At 47.7% G+C, this 18,985-nt stretch overlaps 2 protein-coding genes and 1 non-coding gene across 10 annotated transcripts in view; 1 reads left to right on the forward strand and 2 right to left on the reverse strand.

Moving 5' to 3' along the window:
• PPME1 (protein phosphatase methylesterase 1) overlaps nt 1–4,477 on the forward strand; it is an 84,439-nt gene extending 79,962 nt beyond the window's left edge. The window contains exons 12-14 of one of the 2 annotated variants that reach the window (XM_033203770.1): nt 735–799; nt 1,427–1,494; nt 3,266–4,477. In XM_033203770.1, coding sequence (XP_033059661.1) covers nt 735–799; nt 1,427–1,494; nt 3,266–3,284 — 152 coding nt within the window. In that variant the 3' untranslated portion in view covers nt 3,285–4,477. The other variant, XM_033203769.1, reaches the window with a different exon arrangement.
• Nucleotides 2,192–2,330, reverse strand: LOC117081870. The gene has a single exon (XR_004436344.1). It is a non-coding gene; the product is annotated as a small nucleolar RNA SNORA7 (small nucleolar RNA).
• Nucleotides 4,478–16,849: 12,372 nt separating the features above from the next.
• Nucleotides 16,850–18,985, reverse strand: part of P4HA3 (prolyl 4-hydroxylase subunit alpha 3) — a 39,828-nt gene continuing 37,692 nt past the window's right edge. For 2 of the 7 annotated variants that reach the window (XM_033203772.1, XM_033203776.1), the window contains exon 12: nt 16,943–17,606. In XM_033203772.1, coding sequence (XP_033059663.1) covers nt 17,349–17,606 — 258 coding nt within the window. In that variant the 3' untranslated portion in view covers nt 16,943–17,348. The other 5 variants (XR_004435614.1, XM_033203774.1, XM_033203778.1 and 2 more) reach the window with 5 other exon arrangements.

Here is an 18,985-nt window from a genome sequence, read left to right on the forward strand (position 1 = left end):
TGTCTCTACTTATGGGGGCTCTGGGTCTCCTTAGGGATCTTCTTTATCAGTCATCACTGTTCATTCTCAATCATTGTCGCATTACTTATGAGCTTACAGTGTTCTGTAAGACAATATGAGAAGGTGCTTAGTACAATGCCTGGCACATGCTTAAGTGCTCAGATGGTAACTTATTATTGTAATAATACATTTTGAATCCTTAACATAGCTTACAAAATCCTTAATGGTTTGGCCCCTGCTTACCTCTCCAGCCTTATTGTTAACCACTCTCATGAGCACCATGCCAAGCTTCTTTTATTCCAAGCCATTTCAAGCCTTTTTTCCTTCCTGGGTCCCTCTTGGATTGTGAAGTTCCCTTTCTTATGCTCTTACAGCCCCACGTGCCCAGTTTCATCATAGGAATGACATGCTGCATTAAAATGTTGGTTGTTGTGTTTTACTCCCCTACTGGACTGTAAATCCCCTGAGGACAAGAACTGTTTTTTCTATGTGTCTCTGGCCCAGAGTAAATGTACACTAAATAGGACAGAAGGAAAAAGTGAAGGGAAATGATTGGCACAAGGTTATAATTACTTGTATTACCATTCTCAGCAAGACTTGATAATTGGGTCCAGAGTGTTGAGGTGAGGTTGGAAATGGGGAGGTAGGTCCTGGGCTCCCAGAGTGACCTGTGAGGCTGCATAAGACAGGGCTCTTTTAGTCCCTGAAGTTGCCTTGCTTTGATTCCTTTCCAGGGAAGTTCCAGATGCAGGTCCTACCTCAGTGTGGCCATGCAGTCCATGAGGATGCCCCTGACAAGGTGAGTCTGGTGTTCAATGACTGTAAAAGGACAACTGTGAGAATAACCCTGGATGTCACAGAAGACAAGTCTCTGAGTCTCAGCCTGCATTGTCTGCAGCAGCTGCTGTGGAGCCTATGCAGATGCAATTCCACCAGCTCTCCACCTTCTCACTGGCAGCTGCTTATGGTATTGGCTTTGTGTATATGTGCTGAGGAGCTACTGACACCCTGCTGTTTCATCCCAGGGCCCTGTGGTTAAGATCTTAAGCTCTACTTCTCCAATACCCGCAAAAGCCAGATGGAAGAGGGATGATTAGGGTAGAAACTGCTCCCTAAACCACAGGCAAGGTTAGGAATTAGTATGGACTCTTCCTGTGGGAAAACACTGTTTTGTAACTCTAAGGGCACAAATAAGCCCTTCACGTCATTCCTCTTGAGCTCTTTGGAGCCATCCCTGGCAAGGATGGTGGGGAGGAGTCTCCTAGCTCTGCTAGGGAGGGCCTAGGTCCTTTTAATTTCAAGCCACTCAGACCTGTGGGTGGGATGAGGGCACTGTAGAGCCTAACCATCTAACAGTAGCCGACAGCCCAAGGCTAAGCCCCATCAGTAACCTTCATATAGCCTGGAATATCTCTCCCTTTTCCAGGTAGCTGAAGCTGTTGCCACTTTCCTGATCCGGCACAGGTTTGCAGAACCCATCGGTGGATTCCAGTGGTAAGGCGGGTACAAGAACCCCAGCAGTGCTGGCCAACTCTGACAAACAGATATTTGCAGGACTATAAATACCTCTGCCTTACCCCTGCCTGGTTTGGTCACCATGCCTTTCTTCCTCTTCCTCAGTGAAGAGCCTGGCATGTCTGTTTCTACAAAGCCATGGTGGGTTGTTTCTTTGTGCTGTGCTCCAGTGGGTTGATGCTGAGGCTGTGAATAAATTGTGCCTAGTCTCACCCCCCACTGTGATGTGCATTTCTTCTTGAGGTGCCCCTTTGAGGAGGCTGGGATAGGAATCAGTCCATTTCTAGGCTCCTAGAGAAGTTGTCTTTGGCTTCTCTTGCCCTGCTCTCAAGGAAAGCTGGGCAGGCCATGGAGCAGGGCTTTCTTTTTTCTTTTTTTTTTTTTTTCCTTGGTACAGTCTTGGCTCACTGCAACCTCCGCCACCTGGGCTGAAGTGATCCTAGTGCCTCAGCCTCGCGAGTAGCTGGGATCACAGACATGCGCCACCATGCCCAGCTAATTTTTGTTTTGTTTGTTTTTTGTTTTTTGTTTTTTGTTTTAGTAAAGATGGGGTTTCTCTATGTTGGCTAGGCTGGTCTTGAACTCCTAGCCTCAAGTGATCCACCCGCATCGGCCTCTTAAAGTGTTAGAATGGTAGGCACAAGCCACCGCGCCTGGCCTAGAGCAGGGTTTTCTACAGTGTTGCAGAGTGTCTTCCCATGGCCAGCTACTAAGCAAGCTGGGAATGGAATGGGTGCCTCTGCCATGCTTGCTTCCCCTCCCTTTCCGAAGCTGGCAGAATATTAGCCACTCTGCAGAGGTGATCCTGGAAGCTCTAGAGCAGGGTTTTCAACCTCAGCGCTATTGACATTTTGAGGTGGATAATTCTTCATTGTGGGGGCTGTCCTGTGCGTTGTAGGATGTTTAGCAGTATCCCTGGCTTTTACCCACCCGATAACAGTAGTACCCCTCCCACACACAGTTCTGACAAACAGAAATGTCTCCAGATTTTATCAGATGCCTCAAGGGAGGCAAAATTTCCCCCTCTATTGGTCTAGAGGAAGAAACAGGGCCAGGCCTCTCATCCTAGGAAGCTCTTCGTCTGTTTAAGGAAACACAGTTGGGCTCTGTTGAGGAAGAAGAAGAGAGGCATGTTGACCCCAAACCAGGTGGTCTTGACCCACCTCAGCCAGCTCCTAGTCTGTACTGCAGAAGGCGTTTGATCCTCAAAGAGCCCACAACCCTGATGAGGAGTCATTCCTACCATTGAAAAGTCTCTTCTCTGATTTTGGTGAGGGTTTGGGGAAACTTGTTCCCCACTCTCAGGAAGTTTGAAGAAGAAATATTAAGAAAAGGAGATGACTTCTGCCTTAGAGAACTCTGAATTCCAGGGTCTGAGAGATGAGAGTAACAGGGCAGGGTAAGCACTGGAGATGATGGCGAGATCCTGGGACAGTAAACCACAGAACCGCCACCCCTGTGCTGAGCCATCCCTCTAACAACTGACCATTGATGGATCCCAGGAACCAACAATAAAGACCTAATTTCTCGACTGAACAGTGTTTGTCTGGGGCCCTTCGACCATTTGGAGCCTTGGGCAAATGAGCAGCACACTGAGAGCAGACCCTGGGTCCAGCTTTGGTCAGGGCTATGAGATGGGTCAGATTTGCTTTGGTGGTCATTAGGCAGGGCTTCCTGGAGGACCCAGATAAGCAAAGGAAAGCTATTGATAGTTACATTTGTTTTTCCTTCTCTTTCTGTTCTTCCACAGTGTGTTTCCTGGCTGTTAGTGACCTGCTGTCCACCCCTCCTCAACATCAAGCTCTGTTGTAAATACGTCGCACCAGAGGCCACTGTGATGCCACTGTCTCCTCCTCCCTGTCCCGCCTGGCCATGTGACACTGGCTCCCTGTAGACGGGCACCCCGAGATGTACCAACCTTTTCATGTATTCTGCCAAAAGCATTGTTTTCCAGGGTCCTTGACCAACTTTGGCTTCCCCAGCCCAAGGCTCCCCTGCGCCTTTCCCTTCCCTGTACTGGGGTATCTCCTGCCTGCTCTCCCTGCATTGCCTAGGGTAAAGCCTCCAGATTTGCCATACTGAGCCCCTCTTCCTAGCGTCAGGCGATACACCTGAGTCCAAATGTCTTCCCAGGCTCAGGGACCTCCATTCCTTGAGATTGTCTTGGCATGGTCCAACCCTGCCTCATGTGATGGACAATGTATGGGGTGGTCCTTATTTTTCCCTTTCATATAAAACACTAGTCAGGTACCATTTTATCCCAGTCATACTCTTCCAGGTTTGGAAGACCCAGAGAGGCCAAAATCCCATCCTTAGGCACCGGGAGGGGTGGTGGTGGGTAGCATCACAAGAAACCAGCCTGAAAATCAGGTCCAGCCAGTCCAAGCACATGGCCTCCCATCTGGGAGAGCCTACTGTCCCACTCCACATGTCTGGGCACCTGCCCTGGGCTGAGGCCAGGCTGCTCCAGGGGCCTCTTGAGCCCTCACCTGCCACAGAGCAACCCAGGTTAAATACAGCCCATGCACAAAACCACAGGCCAAAGCCTATGGAATTGTTTTTAATCATCAAATTTCACCATGTTCATAGCTGGTTCCTGGAGGTGTGCAGTGCCCTCTTGCCTCTTCAAACCTACAGCTTCTCTTTGCCATTTGTGGATTTCACATCACTCCACATAGAAGCGTTACAGCCTGGCATCCCCAGTCTTTGCCTTCTTCCAGCTGCCTCGACAGCACTGCGGCCTGTCCCTATTGCCCAGGCACGCCATTTCCAAGGGCAGGAAGGAGCAGTGTCCTGAAGCCCATCTTTTCTGTGACTGTCTTAAGTGATGTGTAGCCCCCTCCATCTTTCCACTCAACAGTCTCTCACCCCTGTCCTGCTGCATGGTCCAGAGTCTGGGACCTACTTCGTTTTTTGTTATTTATGACCTTGTTTAAAGAAAATAAATATCTCCCAACCTTTATTGGTCTGGTCTTTCTCTCTGAATTGTCCTTATTTCTGCTGATATGGGGGCAGGGGACAGCTCATCGGACTTAGTTGTCATGGAACTCCAGGAACCCCTCTCCCTATAGCCCTTCAATATGTTCTGCCTGTCCCAGATCCAGAATGCCCAGTGGGATGGTCAGGGCCACCCTCCTCTGCAGCCAGGATGGAATTCCAGTCCCATCTCTCCTCATTATTGACTGTCGACTTTGGTCCAGAGCAGGGCAATCTGTGCACTATCCCCATGCTCAGTCACCATAGCTTCACTTATGTGAAACTTTATCCACAACCAAATTATTTCCTGAACTCTGAACAGTTAGGCCCAGGTACCTGCTCCTGTCTCTCCCAGATGACCAAAAGCCACTTCATATTGACTGTTTCTAAAGCTGAATCCACCTTCCCCCTGAAACTTGCTCCCCATGAAACTTGTTCTTCCTCCAGTGTTTCCTGGCTCAGTAAGTGATAAGTACCACCGTCTCTCCAGTTGTCCAAACCAGATACCCACAGTGAATGCCTTCTCTTACAGCCACCTCAGGTCTCCCACCAAATCTTGTTCATTCTCTTTTCCGTGTCCCCTCTTTTCCATCCCATAGTCAGTGCCCTAGCTTAGGCTTCCACATGTCGCACCTCGATCACTTCAGTACCTTTGCTGCCCTCCTCCTCCCCAGGTGGTCCTCCACACATTGTCAGAGGCGTCTTCCTAGCAGGCTCTGGGGCCAGGGTGGCTAAATTAGAACCCGAGGCCCACCCCTTACGCTGTGTGGTGTGGCAACAAACTTTCTCTCTGTGCTGTAGTTGACTCATCTGAAAAATGGCGACAAACATTATCTACCCCACAGAGTCTTGAGGATTATACAAGTTAAACTAGGTTAACTGGCTTTCTCAGTAACTGGCACATGGTAGACACTTAATAAGTAGTTCTTGTTGTGACATTGTTACATTATTATAGTTAGGAACTTTATTCAGGGCAGTCTGTGGGCCAGTAGCCTCAGTATCTCCTGGAAGCTTGTTAGAGAACTGTGTCCCCATCTCAGAACTATTGAATCAGAACTCATCTGCATTTTAACAAGTGCATCAGTGTCTGAAAATTTCTGATTTAGTTGATGACGAAATATTTCAGGGTAATTCATGAGCTCCCTAGTAGAGGAGAGAAGTTCCTTATGTGTGGTTTGATTTCTCTCACTGGAACCCTTTGCGGGCGCGTTTGCTGGGCTATGTGCCCTCTTGTCCACAAGAGGGCAGCATGATTACCTGTGTGGTTTTCAGGGGCACCCAGGTTCATCAGGGGAAAGTCATAATGGTTGCCAAATTTTGAGTGTCATCTAATTCACTTGACACACATCTCAGTTAATCTTCACAGCAACTGTGTGAGGTAGTGCTGTTAACGTTCCTTTTACAGGTAGGCAGACAGTTCCAAATTCCTACAGCTTGGAAGTGACTGTCAGAATTCAAATCTGGCTTCCTTCCACATCATGCTGCTCCTGGATGCTACAAGGGACCCTGGGCAGAAGTCATTTTGGCCCAGATACCTGACTTAAAAGAGCAGGAGGAGGATGACCGTGGAGATGAACCCTCTTTACACTTGATGGAGGAGGCTGAGAATGAATGAAATGCTCGTGAGCTTTGTGGTTGCTTGTGTTTTAGGCACTTTCATCTCCATTCATCCTTTGCATCCTTGTGAAGTACAGGCATTATCCCCAATTTAAAGGCAAGAAAGCAAAAGCTCAGAGATGAAATGGCTTGCCCACAGCCACAGCCCGAGTGGCAGCATCTTTGTCTTTGTCTTTTGATTCCAAGTCTACTGAGCATTCCATCACACCCCAGTAGAGAAGGGACCATTCATGTATTCACTTAACATGGCTTTAATGAGCACCTACTATGTGTTGGCCATAACAGTGTCCTTGCAGAGCCTACAGATCAGCATGTATGAACTCAGGAAGGGAATAAAGAAGGACACCCCAGGATCCTTGAATGAAGGATTGCCACAAAGCCAGAAGGAGCATGTTTGGGACAAACCAAAGTCCCTCTGTCACATAGACACTAGTGAATGTCCAAGGGAAACTCCTTCCCAAAAAAGGAGGATAGGCACATTTTGGAGGCAGACATAGATCTGATGGGGGAGAGACAGAATCTTGAGACTGGGTGACTCAAGACAAAGGCATGAGGGGAATGGGGCATGACTTTGTAGCCCCACGCTCTTAACATACTGTTAGGAGCATTTGCTTATTAAGCAAACCCAAGCACCCAATATGTGCCAGGCATCCAGTGGACTTTGTAGACAGAGGTAAATAATGAGATTCTTAAAATGAACTCATTGCCTAGAGAGACAGTGATAGAAATAGTGACCACGTTGTAAGAAGGCTGGGGGTGGGCAGTAACTAAACCTATTTGGAAACAGGCCAGGAATGGTTTCACAAGAGGTAGCATTTTTTTTTTCCTTTTTTTTAGACAGAGTCTCCTCCATCGCCTAGGCTGGAATACAGTGGCACCATCTTGGCTCACTGCAACCTCCGCCTCCCAGGTTCAAGCAATTCTCCTGCCTCAGCCTCCCAAATAGTTGGGGTTTCAGGTGCCTGCCACCACACCCAGCTAATTTTTGTATTTTTAGTAGAGAGGGAGTTTTGCCATGTTGGTCAGGCTAGTCTCAAACTCCTGACCTCAAGTGATCTGCCCGCCAAGGCCTCCCAAAGCGCTGGGATTACAGGTGTGAGCCACCAAACCCAGCCAAGAGGTAGCATTTGAGTTGAGCCTTGAAGTATCACAAAGTGGAGACGGAGGAGGAAGAGCAAGACATTTCAGGTAGAAGGAACAGCACGGACAAGCGCTGGAGACTTGAAAGTCAGCCTGGGAAGAAGACTGTGGCTGGAGTATGGGCCGAGACAGGAGAAGAGCCAGGAGAGGAGGTAGGAGTCAGGGCATAAAGGCCTTAAGTGTCAAGAATAAGGAGTTTCCAGAAGTTATTAGGCAGGGATGTGACAAGGTCAGGTCTTTTTTATAAAGGAAAGTCACCCTGGTAGCCTGTGTAGATGGATTGGCGGGTGCCAGACACGAGGCCAAGAGGTCAGTAAAGAGGCAGTTTTAATCGGGCAAGGAAAAGACACAGGTATATTTAACTAGGACGGTGGCCACCGGGCTGAGAGAACAGGATAGTCAATATTTTGGAGGTGGAATGAACAAGAAAGAAACTAGTTAGATTTCAAAAGTGAGGGGCCAAGAACCCTTAAGTTGGATGCAGGGGCCTGTCATGCAAAGTGGGGGTTGGAAGTGAAAGGTCAAGATTTTACCAAGGGAAAAGGCCGAGACGGGCGGATCACGAGGTCAGGAGATCGAGACCATCCTGGCTAACATGGTGAAACCCCGTCTCTACTAAAAATACAAAAAACTAGCCGGGCGAGGTGGCAGGCGCCTGTAGTCCCAGCTACTCGGGAGGCTGAGGCAGGAGAATGGCGTGAACCCGGGAGGCGGAGCTTGCAGTGAGCCGAGATGGCGCCACTGCACTCCAGCCTGGGCGACAGAGCGAGACTCCGCCTCAAAAAAAAAAAAAAAAAAAAAAAAAGCAAGAAGAGAGCTTACACTAGCAGCAGAGAAAGCGAAAGGCAGTCACACTTCTCCCTGCAGTCACTGTTTTGTTTGCAATCTTGGAGCCAACTCTGCTGCTCCAGCTGGCCACCCCATCAGCAGCCAGAATCAACACATTCTCAGTCTGGGGCCAGGGCTCAGAAAGTTATGTCAACTCAAGAGGCTCCCTTATTCCTCAAGCTGGCTTCCTCTCCCAGCAGTTTGCTAGAAAACTCCAGCCCACAGCCAGGCAAAACCTCGGAACCCAAGACTAGCGGAGAGGCTGGCCTCTTCCGGGTGCAGGCAGTAGGTGACTGAGGAGTGAACAGTGTCGAGGGAGAAAGTTTCTTCCTGATTAATGACAATGATGCCATTCCATAATGACTTAAGAATGACTAATCAAACAAGCTTAGAATAACTGACATGATACCGTCTGTATCACTATAAAGCACGTTTATAACCTTTGAGACCTCCAAAGTCCTCTGGAGTGGGGAGGGCAGACAAATCAGCAGTACCTCCTACAAATGAGGAATTCGAGGCTCTGACAAGGAAAGTGATTTGTCCAGGGTCACACCATAGCACAATCTGGACTAGAACTCAGGCCACCTGACTTCCAGACCAGTCAGTGCCTTTTTAGTCTCACTATAGCAAAAGGAGAGGAGGGGTGGGGCAGGGGCTTGGAGGACTAGGGCCTGATGGTGAGAGAAATGCTCCAAGCTCAGTTCAGCCTCCTACTAGCTGGGTGACCTCTGGCACATCACTTCCTTCAGAACTTCCGGTTCTGCATCCCAAAATGGGGTGATAATCCTTAATTCACTAGGTGTTATGAGGGTAAATGAGACCTAAGTATCCAAGTATAGTAAAAGCTGCTGCCTACAGTAGATAAGGTGAAAAACAGTAGATGCCATGGCGCTAAGAAGATAAGGGGATTCCCATCCTGACTGGGAATCCCCAAAGGGCGGGGAGACCAAGGCACAGCCATTCTACCCCTACTCCTGCTGGGTGGGGCTGCTCAGGCAGAATTAGTGGAAGCCAGTGTGCCCCTGGGGCCTGAGAGCGGCCCACGCTGCACCCTCCTCTGGCCTGGGGACGTCCTTCTCAAAAAATGTTTGGCCGGGTGCAGTGGCTCACGCCTGTAATCCCAGCACTTTGGGAGGCCAAGGTGGGCAGATCACGAGGCTTGGTCAACATGGTAAAACTAAAAATACAAAAATTAGCCAGGTGTAGTGGCAGGCACCTATAATCCCAGCTACTCAGGAGGCTGAGGCAGGAGAATCGCTTGAACCCAGGAGGCAGAGGTTGCAGTGAGCCGAGATCGCACTCCAGCCTGGGTGACAAGAGCAAGACTCTGTCTCAAAAAAGAAAAACTTTTAACCAGGATTTTTTTTTAATAGTAAACTATAGCTAACACAGTATTTCTCATTTTAACCATGTGAAAACGAACAGTCCAGTGGCATTAATGACATTCACAAGGCTGTGGACCACACCACTATCTATACCCCAACTTTTTCATCATCCCCAGGAAGAACTCTGTACCCATTAAGCAGTGACTCCCGCCTGCATACCTAGCCTCTATTCTGCTTTTGGTCTCTGAATTTGCCTATTTTAGGTAGCTCATAGGTGGAATCCTATATTTATTTTGTGTCTGGCTTATTTCATTTAGCATAATGCTTTCAAGTCCATCCATGTTGTAATGTGTATCAAAATTCTGTTCCACTTTATGGCTGAATATTTTACTAAATGCATATTCCATATTTTGTTTAGTCATTCTCTTGATGGACACCTGGGTCTGCTTCCACCTTCTGACGATTGTGAATAAAGCTGCTATGACCATGGGTGTACAGCTATCATTCCATTCTTTCAGATACATACCTGGGAGTGGAATGACTCGGTTAGATGACAGTTCTATGTTTATCTTTCTGAGAAATCACCAATCCGTTTTCCACAGTGGCTGCACCATTTCACATTCCCACTAGCAACACATGAGAGTTCCAGTTTCTCCACATCCGTAGTGACACTTATTTTCTGTTTTTTAATTGTAGCCATCCTAGGAAGTGTGAAGTGGTTCCTTATTTGCATTTCAAGACCACAAATATGGAGGGAGAAGGAGGGCTTTAGGGTCAGAAATGTGGGCTGATGCTGGCTGGCCCAGGGACTTGGGGCTTGCCCTACCTGTCCCATCCCAACATCATAAGAGACAGAGGGACCCAGGGAGCTGGACAGGGAGGGAGGGTCTCTCTAGCCCCAGGCCCTGGAGGGTTCGCAAGGCTTAGCAGCTCACACAGTGGCAGCAGGATAAAACCATTCCTTCAGGTTGAGCCTGCTGACAATTCCTGTTCCCTTTTTTGTTGCCAGAGAGCAAAAAACAGAGATTCTAGAACCCCAGAATCTGGAGAGAATTGTGAGAGTTTCTCACAATTTTTACAAAAAAATTACATGTACAATTTGTAAAAGAAGATTTAACGTAATTTTTTATTTGGTAAATGGAAAAGCAATCTGTTTTCCCAAAACAGATTACAGATCATAAAGTTAGACAAAATCTCTTCTCCTAGAGTGATATATCTGAATTTTAAGACTAAAGAAAGTTTTAGGTTTACCAAAAGAGCATAAATGGTTTTATTAGGTTGGTGCAAAAGTAATTGTGTTTCTTTACCATTAAAAGTAATGGCAAAAATCACAGTTACTTTTGCATCAACCTAAATAACAGTTGGACAAATATTAATCTAAGGACGTGTGAGTTAGGGTGATAAGCCTTCTCACCTCCATATGCACATATGGACCTCCTTATCCTTCAATATCCAAATCAAAAGTCACATGACCCCATCACATGAAAGACATAATCATGTCTCTCACAACTTTGGTAATGACACAGGATTCTTCCCTGCTACTTGCCAACCGGGGACCTCCATGGCCAGCGATGCCTCCTGCCCAGGCCTCACATGGCCACAGACCTGCCTCTGGAGGTACCATGCCCACTGACCCACCTGTGCTATAGCTTTTACCCACATTCAGGGGTTCTTGAGCTCTTTCCCCGTGTCCAAGAAGAATGAGGATATGCTGACAATTTGAAGAGTGAGGATGGGCAGAGAAGAATTTTACTGAGTGATAGAAAAGCTCTCAGTGGAGAGCGGACAGGAGGGGTGGTCCCCAACCCCTGCAGTCAGGTGGTTTCTCTATCTCTCTGTGCCTGGGTCTGGGGCTTTTTATGGACTCAGAATGGGGAGTGTGTGCTGACTGGTTTGTCAGTATGCAAAAAAGGTTAAAGCAAAGACACCACTCACAGTATAAAAAAAAATTTAGGAAAGGGTAGGTACATGTAAAATAGGTGAAAGGTGGGGAGCAATCAGAGGAAAGCGCACTGAATGGGAAAACAAGTTCTCAATCTGGTTCATGGATTTAGCTGGGACTTGTAGCTGGACTTGAAACTGTCTTTGGCTTGAAGGTAGGGTTTCACCGGGGACCCCACCCTATCTGCCTAGGCATTTGTCTGCTTCCTGCCGTCATCAATAACATTTTATATGTTCCTCTTTCACTAGTGTTTCACTGGGATTGTAACTATTTTCACCATATTTTCACATATGTCAGTATTTTCACTAGTATTTCACTAGTATAGTCATTGTGGGTTCTCTTTTCTGGGAGCTCTTCAAGGTCAGAGACTCAATCAGTCATCCCAGCATCCTCAGCCCCAGCAAAGGTCCTGGCCCAGAGGCAATATCAGGAATGCTTAGCTGAATAATAAATGACAGGCTACACATGCAGTCTGTGCTCATTTGCCCACTGTGCACCTGTTCCAAGAAGCACCTGTGGCGCATTGGAAAACGTGTGTGTCTCTGAGCCAGGAAACCTTGCTTCTAGTCTTGAGCTGACACTGACACACAGTGGAATTATGGGCAAGTTGCTTTACTTTTCTAGGGCAGGGGAACTAACTACTGCCCTCCAGCCCCATAAGGTGATAAGCAGGTGAACAGGAGACATGGTGGTCATTATTTTATAGTTATGCTTCATCTGAAAATGTGGTGGACTTTAAAGGTGGTAGGGATGTCATTATCTATGGGGCTCCATCTGAGCGATGCCCTTGAACCCTTAACCAAAAACACTGTCACCATGCAGGTATCCTGGTGCCTAGAATTCACTCCTAGCACCTCATTCCTTTGAACTAATCTTTGATTTCACCAGGCTACCCATTTCTAACACAAATATGCCCCTGTCAAGGACAGGGAAACTGTCACTCAAACCTTAGGGAGAATGGGCAGATCAAGCACTTCATGGGAGGGGTCCTGTGACCAATGAAGTGAATATAAAGAGGGATGTGGCACAGAGGAAGAAGGGAAAGAGGCAGGCTCTGATTCTGAAGGGGGAGAAAATTGTGGGGGTCCACAGCGGGGAAGAGAGAAAAAGTCCAGAAAGAGGTTAGAAGCAGCTAGGGGCCGGGCGCGGTGGCTCAAGCCTGTAATCCCAGCACTTTGGGAGGCCGAGACGGGCGGATCACAAGGTCAGGAGATCGAGACCACCCTGGCTAATACGGTGAAACCCCGTCTCTACTAAAGAATACAAAAAACTAGCCGGGCGACGAGGCGGGCGCCTGTAGTCCCAGCTACTTGGGAGGCGGAGGCAGGAGAATGGCGTAAACCCGGAGGCGGAGCTTGCAGTGAGCTGAGATCCGGCCACCGCACTCCAGCCTGGGCGATAGAGCCAGACTCCGTCTCAAAAAAAAAAAAAAAAAAAAAAAAGAACCAGCTAGGAGAAGGGGGAGACTTCCCCCCAAGCTCCAGATCCTGGTTCTGCCCCTGGCTGTGTGAACTCAGTGATGTCTTTTCTTTAAACCCCACTTCCCTTCTTTGCCAAAAGGGATGATAATTGTTGTGACTATGATACAGGAGAGTGATCCATGGCAAAGAGTAGGCACAAATGTTTGTTCCCTCCCCCTAGCCCTTAGCCGATTTCATAGTTCTACTGAGTACACAGCAATCTGCAGGTAAATGTCCCTCTCTCCCAACCCCAGCCCCTACACACAGGCTCCTTTGGCTTCTCCCAGCTTGAGCAGCCAAGGCCCCCAACAGGAGACTCTTTCAGTGGTTCCATGAGAAGGCAGTTTGTGCTGCCGTTGGCATTACTGGACAAGAGTCCCTGGAACCAACACTCTCTTGCTTTTTCCTCCCAGACAGCTCTCTCTACTCCCCTGTTGTGTGTGAAAGAGGGACAAGCAGGATGGCCGCTGCACCTTGCATTGCACAGGCACACATTCTTCCTCTTTCCATGTGTTTCTGGGGCTCCAACGTGGACACCCTCAGCATATTCTGGCCATAGGGTCCTGCCCTCTCTCCAAGCTCCCACAATCCTTAGGATGAGCAGCACACAGCTTCCCACTTGATTCTATCCAATTCTCGCTTACATCTGGGCATGGACCAGCTCTGTCTTAAGGGCAGTGAGCAGGCTGTCTTCTTCTCTTGGGTTCTCATGAAGCAGCTAGCATGGGCAGGTCACTCAACAAGTGTTCACCATACATTTGCAGAACTGATTCATTCCTATATTCAACAGATATCTACATCTGACAAGAGTTCTTAACTATTAGGCATCAGTGGCACAAGGGATAGACCTTTTCCATACCTGGGAAAATGTTGGAGACCCCCCTGCCCTAAAATTATTGGCTCCAAAAGATTATTGTCAATAGAAGCACAGAAGTGACAGCAAAATAACATGGAATACAGACAATGGAGGGCTAGTTAAGGTCTTTGGTGACAGACTGACATGGATTTGAATCCTGCCTCTGCTATTTTATACTTGGATGACTTCAGGCAAGTTATACTTTCTCTGCCTCAGTTTCCCTCATCTATAAAATGGGCATAATAGTACTCATCTCATTTTGAGGCTTAAAGGAGACAAATACACCTAAGTTCTCAGCACAGTGCCTGGCCTATCATAAATGATGTGGTTACTAATGATAATGATAATAGACTTTAATGTAAAGAATATTATCTGGAATGAGGCTTGCAAGTGATATATAGTGCAGTGCCAGAAACCCAGGTTGGACAAGGCTGTTGGAAAACAGCTCACAGAACAGTGCAAGAAAGAAAGAAACAGGCTGGGTGCAGTGGCTCACGCCTGTAATTCTAGCACTTTGGAGGCTGAGGCGGGAGGATCACTTGAGCTTGGAGTTTGAGAAAGAAAGAAATAAAATTATAAAAATATCAGTGCCCCAAGCCACAGTTGACCCTGCTTAGAATTAGCTGTCTATCTACTAAGTGGGACCCAAGGCCATGCCACTTTATCAGGACTAGTCAGATTCAGAGGGCATGGAGACTAGTGCAAATATAAAATTAGACAAATATAATAATTAGTGCAAATACAAGAATTAGGCCTTTCCACTCTAGGAGCAACGTGGTTTTGAAAGCCATCTGGTGGAAAGAACACTGGTAAGGGAGACAGACCAGCCCCAGCTCTACCAGGAAGCCCCAGGAAGCCACTAACCATTCCTACCTCACTTTCCACAGTACCTGCCATGCTCTCCTCCCTGGGGAGGTGAAGTTCAAGTGGAGTGGTAAAGTGTTTTGAAAATGAACATGCTGGCCAGAAGTAAGGTGTCACTGTCCCTACAGCATGCCCCCTAGTATACACCCAGCCTGGTCTCTCCTCAGCCTCTAGGCCTGCTCATCTTCAAGACTTGCTCAAGTCCCTCCTTCCCATGAAACTTCCAGGGGTGAGGGGAGCCTCTTAATGCAGCCTGTTCATGTCTCCACTCGTGGTCACATGGTCTCGTGATGATTTGAGGGTCTGCTCCATTTCTAGGGGCAGGGTCAGCATGTAACTCTCCTTTCCCTCCCTAGTGCCAGCAAGGGCCTGACACTGAGTAGGCACCTTGTCAGTGTGACTCGAATAAACAAATGAGGCTTTCTCAACTACCCCAAATCACAAGGCTCCCCTCCCTCTTGATGGCAGCATTCAGTGGTCATTCATCTCTTTCTGCATGCAACATTTTCACATTGTGCTTCAATGACACTGAACTCAGGATGCATTTTGTCTTATCCCCCTACCGGTCCAGCTTCCAGGGCTGCATCCTCTGCATCCCCACAGCACCCACTGAGCCCAGGGCCTGCCCCTGAGGATTACTCATTAAGCAGTTATTAATTTGCAGCCAGACTTTCCTGAGTCTCAGTCGCCTGGTCAAGATGTTTGATAACTGCCCCATCTCAGACATTATTAAAAGCGCAAGATTTGGGGCCAGTCTGTGGTACTCTCAACAAGTGACTTAACTCTATAAATCTACCTCCTCATCTGTAAAATGGGGATAACTGTATTGACCTCATAGGGTTGGAATGAGCATTAAATATTTAACTCATGAAGCTCTTAGAATGGTGCCAGTACTCTGATTAGCTCAGACCTATCCTGTAGTTCTGAGAAGTCCAGGTTCTGTGATGAAAAGGGAGCAGCCTCCCCTGCAGACAGTCGCTTTCTGTCTCGTCTCAGGCCTGTTCCTCTTGGAATTGGAGGAGGCAGGTTGTGAGTAGTGACAGTAACTTAGTAAGAGGATTTCCAGAATCCTGGTGTGCACTGCAGAAATCCTGGGAATGTGACAAGATGCACTTCAGACTCTGAGGAAGCTGGATATTAGAACATCAGAGCCTTTCCCTTGGGGCTACAGAGCTCTGGGAAACTGAGGTCCTATGGGCTTGTGGGGAAGGGGCAGAGACGGCGGGCATCCAACCACCCAGTCCTTACACTGTGTGGCTTCCTTGTGAGCAATGCATGCCCACAGCCCTGTGAAGGATCCTGAGCCAAGTGGCCTGAAATGTTCTCTTGGCACAAGTGCCCAAATATCACAATCACCCATCCATGCAGCCTTAGCCCCTGCTAGGCCTTTTGCTGGGAAACACATCTCATAACACTCCACTTATAAAAAGTCTACCTGTCCTCCAGAGCACAGCTCAAAGGATGCCTTTGCAGAACTGCTGAATGCCTACTTACGTTGAACCAGATCTTCTTCTGGGGCTACCAAGAGGAATGAGGAGCACAGAGCCTAGAGGGGGCAGCCTGGCAAATACATAAACATTGAAATTCAGTGACCTGAGGGCTGGAATAGAGGCATTTACAAAGTACAGCACAGCCACAAAGCACTTTCACTGCAAGGAAGGCAACCGACCAAAGTTAAACAAATGAACAAAGTCATTTCAATCCTGATAAGTGTTATGAAGAAAACAAAGTCAGTTCATATGAAAGAAAGTGGCTGGGTGGTGGCATGGTCATGGAAGCTCTGTGAGGTAATATTGAGCCACTGCATTGAGTGGAATGACGAAAAGAGCTCAGCAGTGGAAAGACTAGAGGATGGCAAATGTCAAGGGCTGAGAAGTGGAAGTGAAGGTGGTGGTGATGGACACAGTGGTGATGGGGACAAGAAAGAATTCCAGTATCTGGAATGTAGCTGGGGACAGTGGTGGGAGGTGAGCTGCACTGAGATTACGGCATAAATAAAATGCTGTACAGTCATTCCTCAGCATCCATGGGGAGTTGGTTCCAGGACTTCAAGAGGACACCAAAATCTACAGATGTTCAAGTCTCTTGTATAAAATGGTGTAGTATTTGCATATAACCTGCAACCTGCACACATCCTCCCATATACTTTGTCACCTCTAGATTACTTATAATACCTAACACAATTTAAAAGCTGTGTAAGAAGATGTTATACTGTGTTGTTTAGGGAATACAATACAATCTATTTTTTCTGTACCGAGCATGTACAGAATAAAGTCTGTTATCATCCATGGTTTTTCTTCAAATATTTTCAACCTGAGGTGGAATCCATAGATGGGGAACACATGGATGTGGAGGGCCAACTGTACTGTGCCTTTTTTTCCACTCAGCATTATAATGTAAGAATATTCTCAGTTGGGAAAATCATTTGTAAACATTTTTAATGACTGTATTAAAAAACCATCATATAAAAAGAAAAGAAAGTTGCTTTCAACTTAAAAAAAATCCTTATACAATGTACCACTCGTCTGGGATATGCTTCTGGGAGGGGGACACTCCCTACTTGGGCCGCAACAGAAGACAGTAGGGAGAAGGGCTTAAAGTTCTGGGAGTCAGGCTAGCCCCTCCTGCAGGTGTCCTCATTGCCACTTCTTGGTCCCTGTGGTTAAGGTTGAAAGTGCCAGAAGACCCACTGATCGAACCTGAGACTGTCGAGATGTCCTGTTCCCAACAGAGAGTATCTGAGCTCCAGAAACTTCCCTCTCCGGCCTCCACTCCCCCCTCCTTTGTACTATGCATCCTACTCTGACTCCCATGGCTGGAGCAGATCAAATGTACATTCTCAGTGTCCCCTGGTAACGACCTCTCCCTTGCCTCTGATTTGCAAGGCACAGGCAAAGCTGACAAAGCCTTCCTCCAGGAGGCTGCTCTGCTTTCTCCTCTCCTACCCCAGCTTTGGGCTCCTGGCTTCTCTGGAAAGCCACAGGACTCCACCAGCTTCTCTCTGACAACAGTTCAGTCTTCAGGGCTGGAGCTGCAGGGTCTGCGGAATTCCTGTCCATACTCATGTATCCACTTGTTGGCCACTGGGATAGAACAGGGAAGAAGGAGACAGCAGACTCAGCAGAGCAAACAGAAGCAGTGCTGCAGACTGGTGTGCACTCACAGGGGCATGTGAGTGCTCCCTTCAATTCTGCATCCGAGGCAACTCACTTGCCCATCCTAGTCCCAGCCTCACTATGGACTACAAGCTGTTTCTTCCAGCAGATAAATAGCAAAGAGGACATTGTCCTCTGGAAAAACGTGACAGGTCCTGTCTCCTGTAAACTCATTTTCAAATGTTTGGGAACTAAGGTCACTCACCCTTCATTTTAGAAGCCCACGTCCCCCATTAAGCCATTCCAGAGTGCTAAGAGAAAAACGGATGACATCTCCTGGCAGCCTCCACCTCAGCTCATGAGCCCCCTTCCACTTCTTTTTCTGTATTCAGAGCTAAGTGCTCTTGGATGTATATGTGACATAAACACGTCCATCTGCTTACTGATCTCTTCTTTGTTTTCCCACCTCCTCATGGAGAACACTAAACGCGAGAGGCAATGGCTTGACACATCTTCCCTTCGGGTAGAGTGTGGATGGGACAACATATTCCCCTCTGGAGGTCCTCAGGAATCAAAGCCTATCTGGTCAGGTGAATAAACCTTTACTGACAGTTACTCTGTAACAGGAACCCCTGCCTGTTATGGGCTCCCAATCTGTTGGGGGCACCTCATTCATAATCCGATCTTCTCAATATAATGTGGCACTGTAATGAAGCATTTAGAATGGGATGGCTGTGCTAGGTCCCACCCATCCCGTTTCACTCTACTCTGCACCCCGTACCCCCTTCTCATGCTCAGAAAGGCAGGACTTACCCCACTTATCTCCCACCAGGACAGGACAGCCCGCATGAAGTGTGTCACTGTCCCCTTCACCACTCCTGTGCAGGTTCCACCAAAACAGTGCTGCATTCTGAAACAAGAGGGTCCAGCCCCAGGGAGGGTCAGCCCAGAACCTCAGTCCTCGGGAAGCACATACTAAAGCACATACTAAGCACATACTAAGGACAAATGCAGGCATGTCATTGAAGAAGCCTTTCCATGCAGTCTGGGGGCAATGCATGCATAAAATGGCACAAAATGGCCTAAGTTGCCATTTACTCATTCATGCATGGGTCACTGACAGAGTCCACTGCGCCCCAGGTCCTGGGGCTGCAGAGACAAATCACGTCCAGTTCTGTTCTCCAGGAGCTCACAAGAAATAGACATAAAACAGACCTGAACAAGACAGCATGGTGAGTTCTGGGAGAAAGGTGAGCATGTTTGTCACTGGGTCACTGAGGAGAAACACCCAACAAAACCACAAGGTGGAACAAAATATTCCTTACACAGCCAAGCACATCACCAACTCAGAAGCTTTTCCTCCCATA

The sequence above is a fragment of the Trachypithecus francoisi genome, unplaced genomic scaffold (genome assembly GCF_009764315.1).
Source record: "Trachypithecus francoisi isolate TF-2019V2 unplaced genomic scaffold, Tfra_2.0 Lachesis_group8, whole genome shotgun sequence".
NCBI lineage: Eukaryota > Metazoa > Chordata > Mammalia > Primates > Cercopithecidae > Trachypithecus > Trachypithecus francoisi.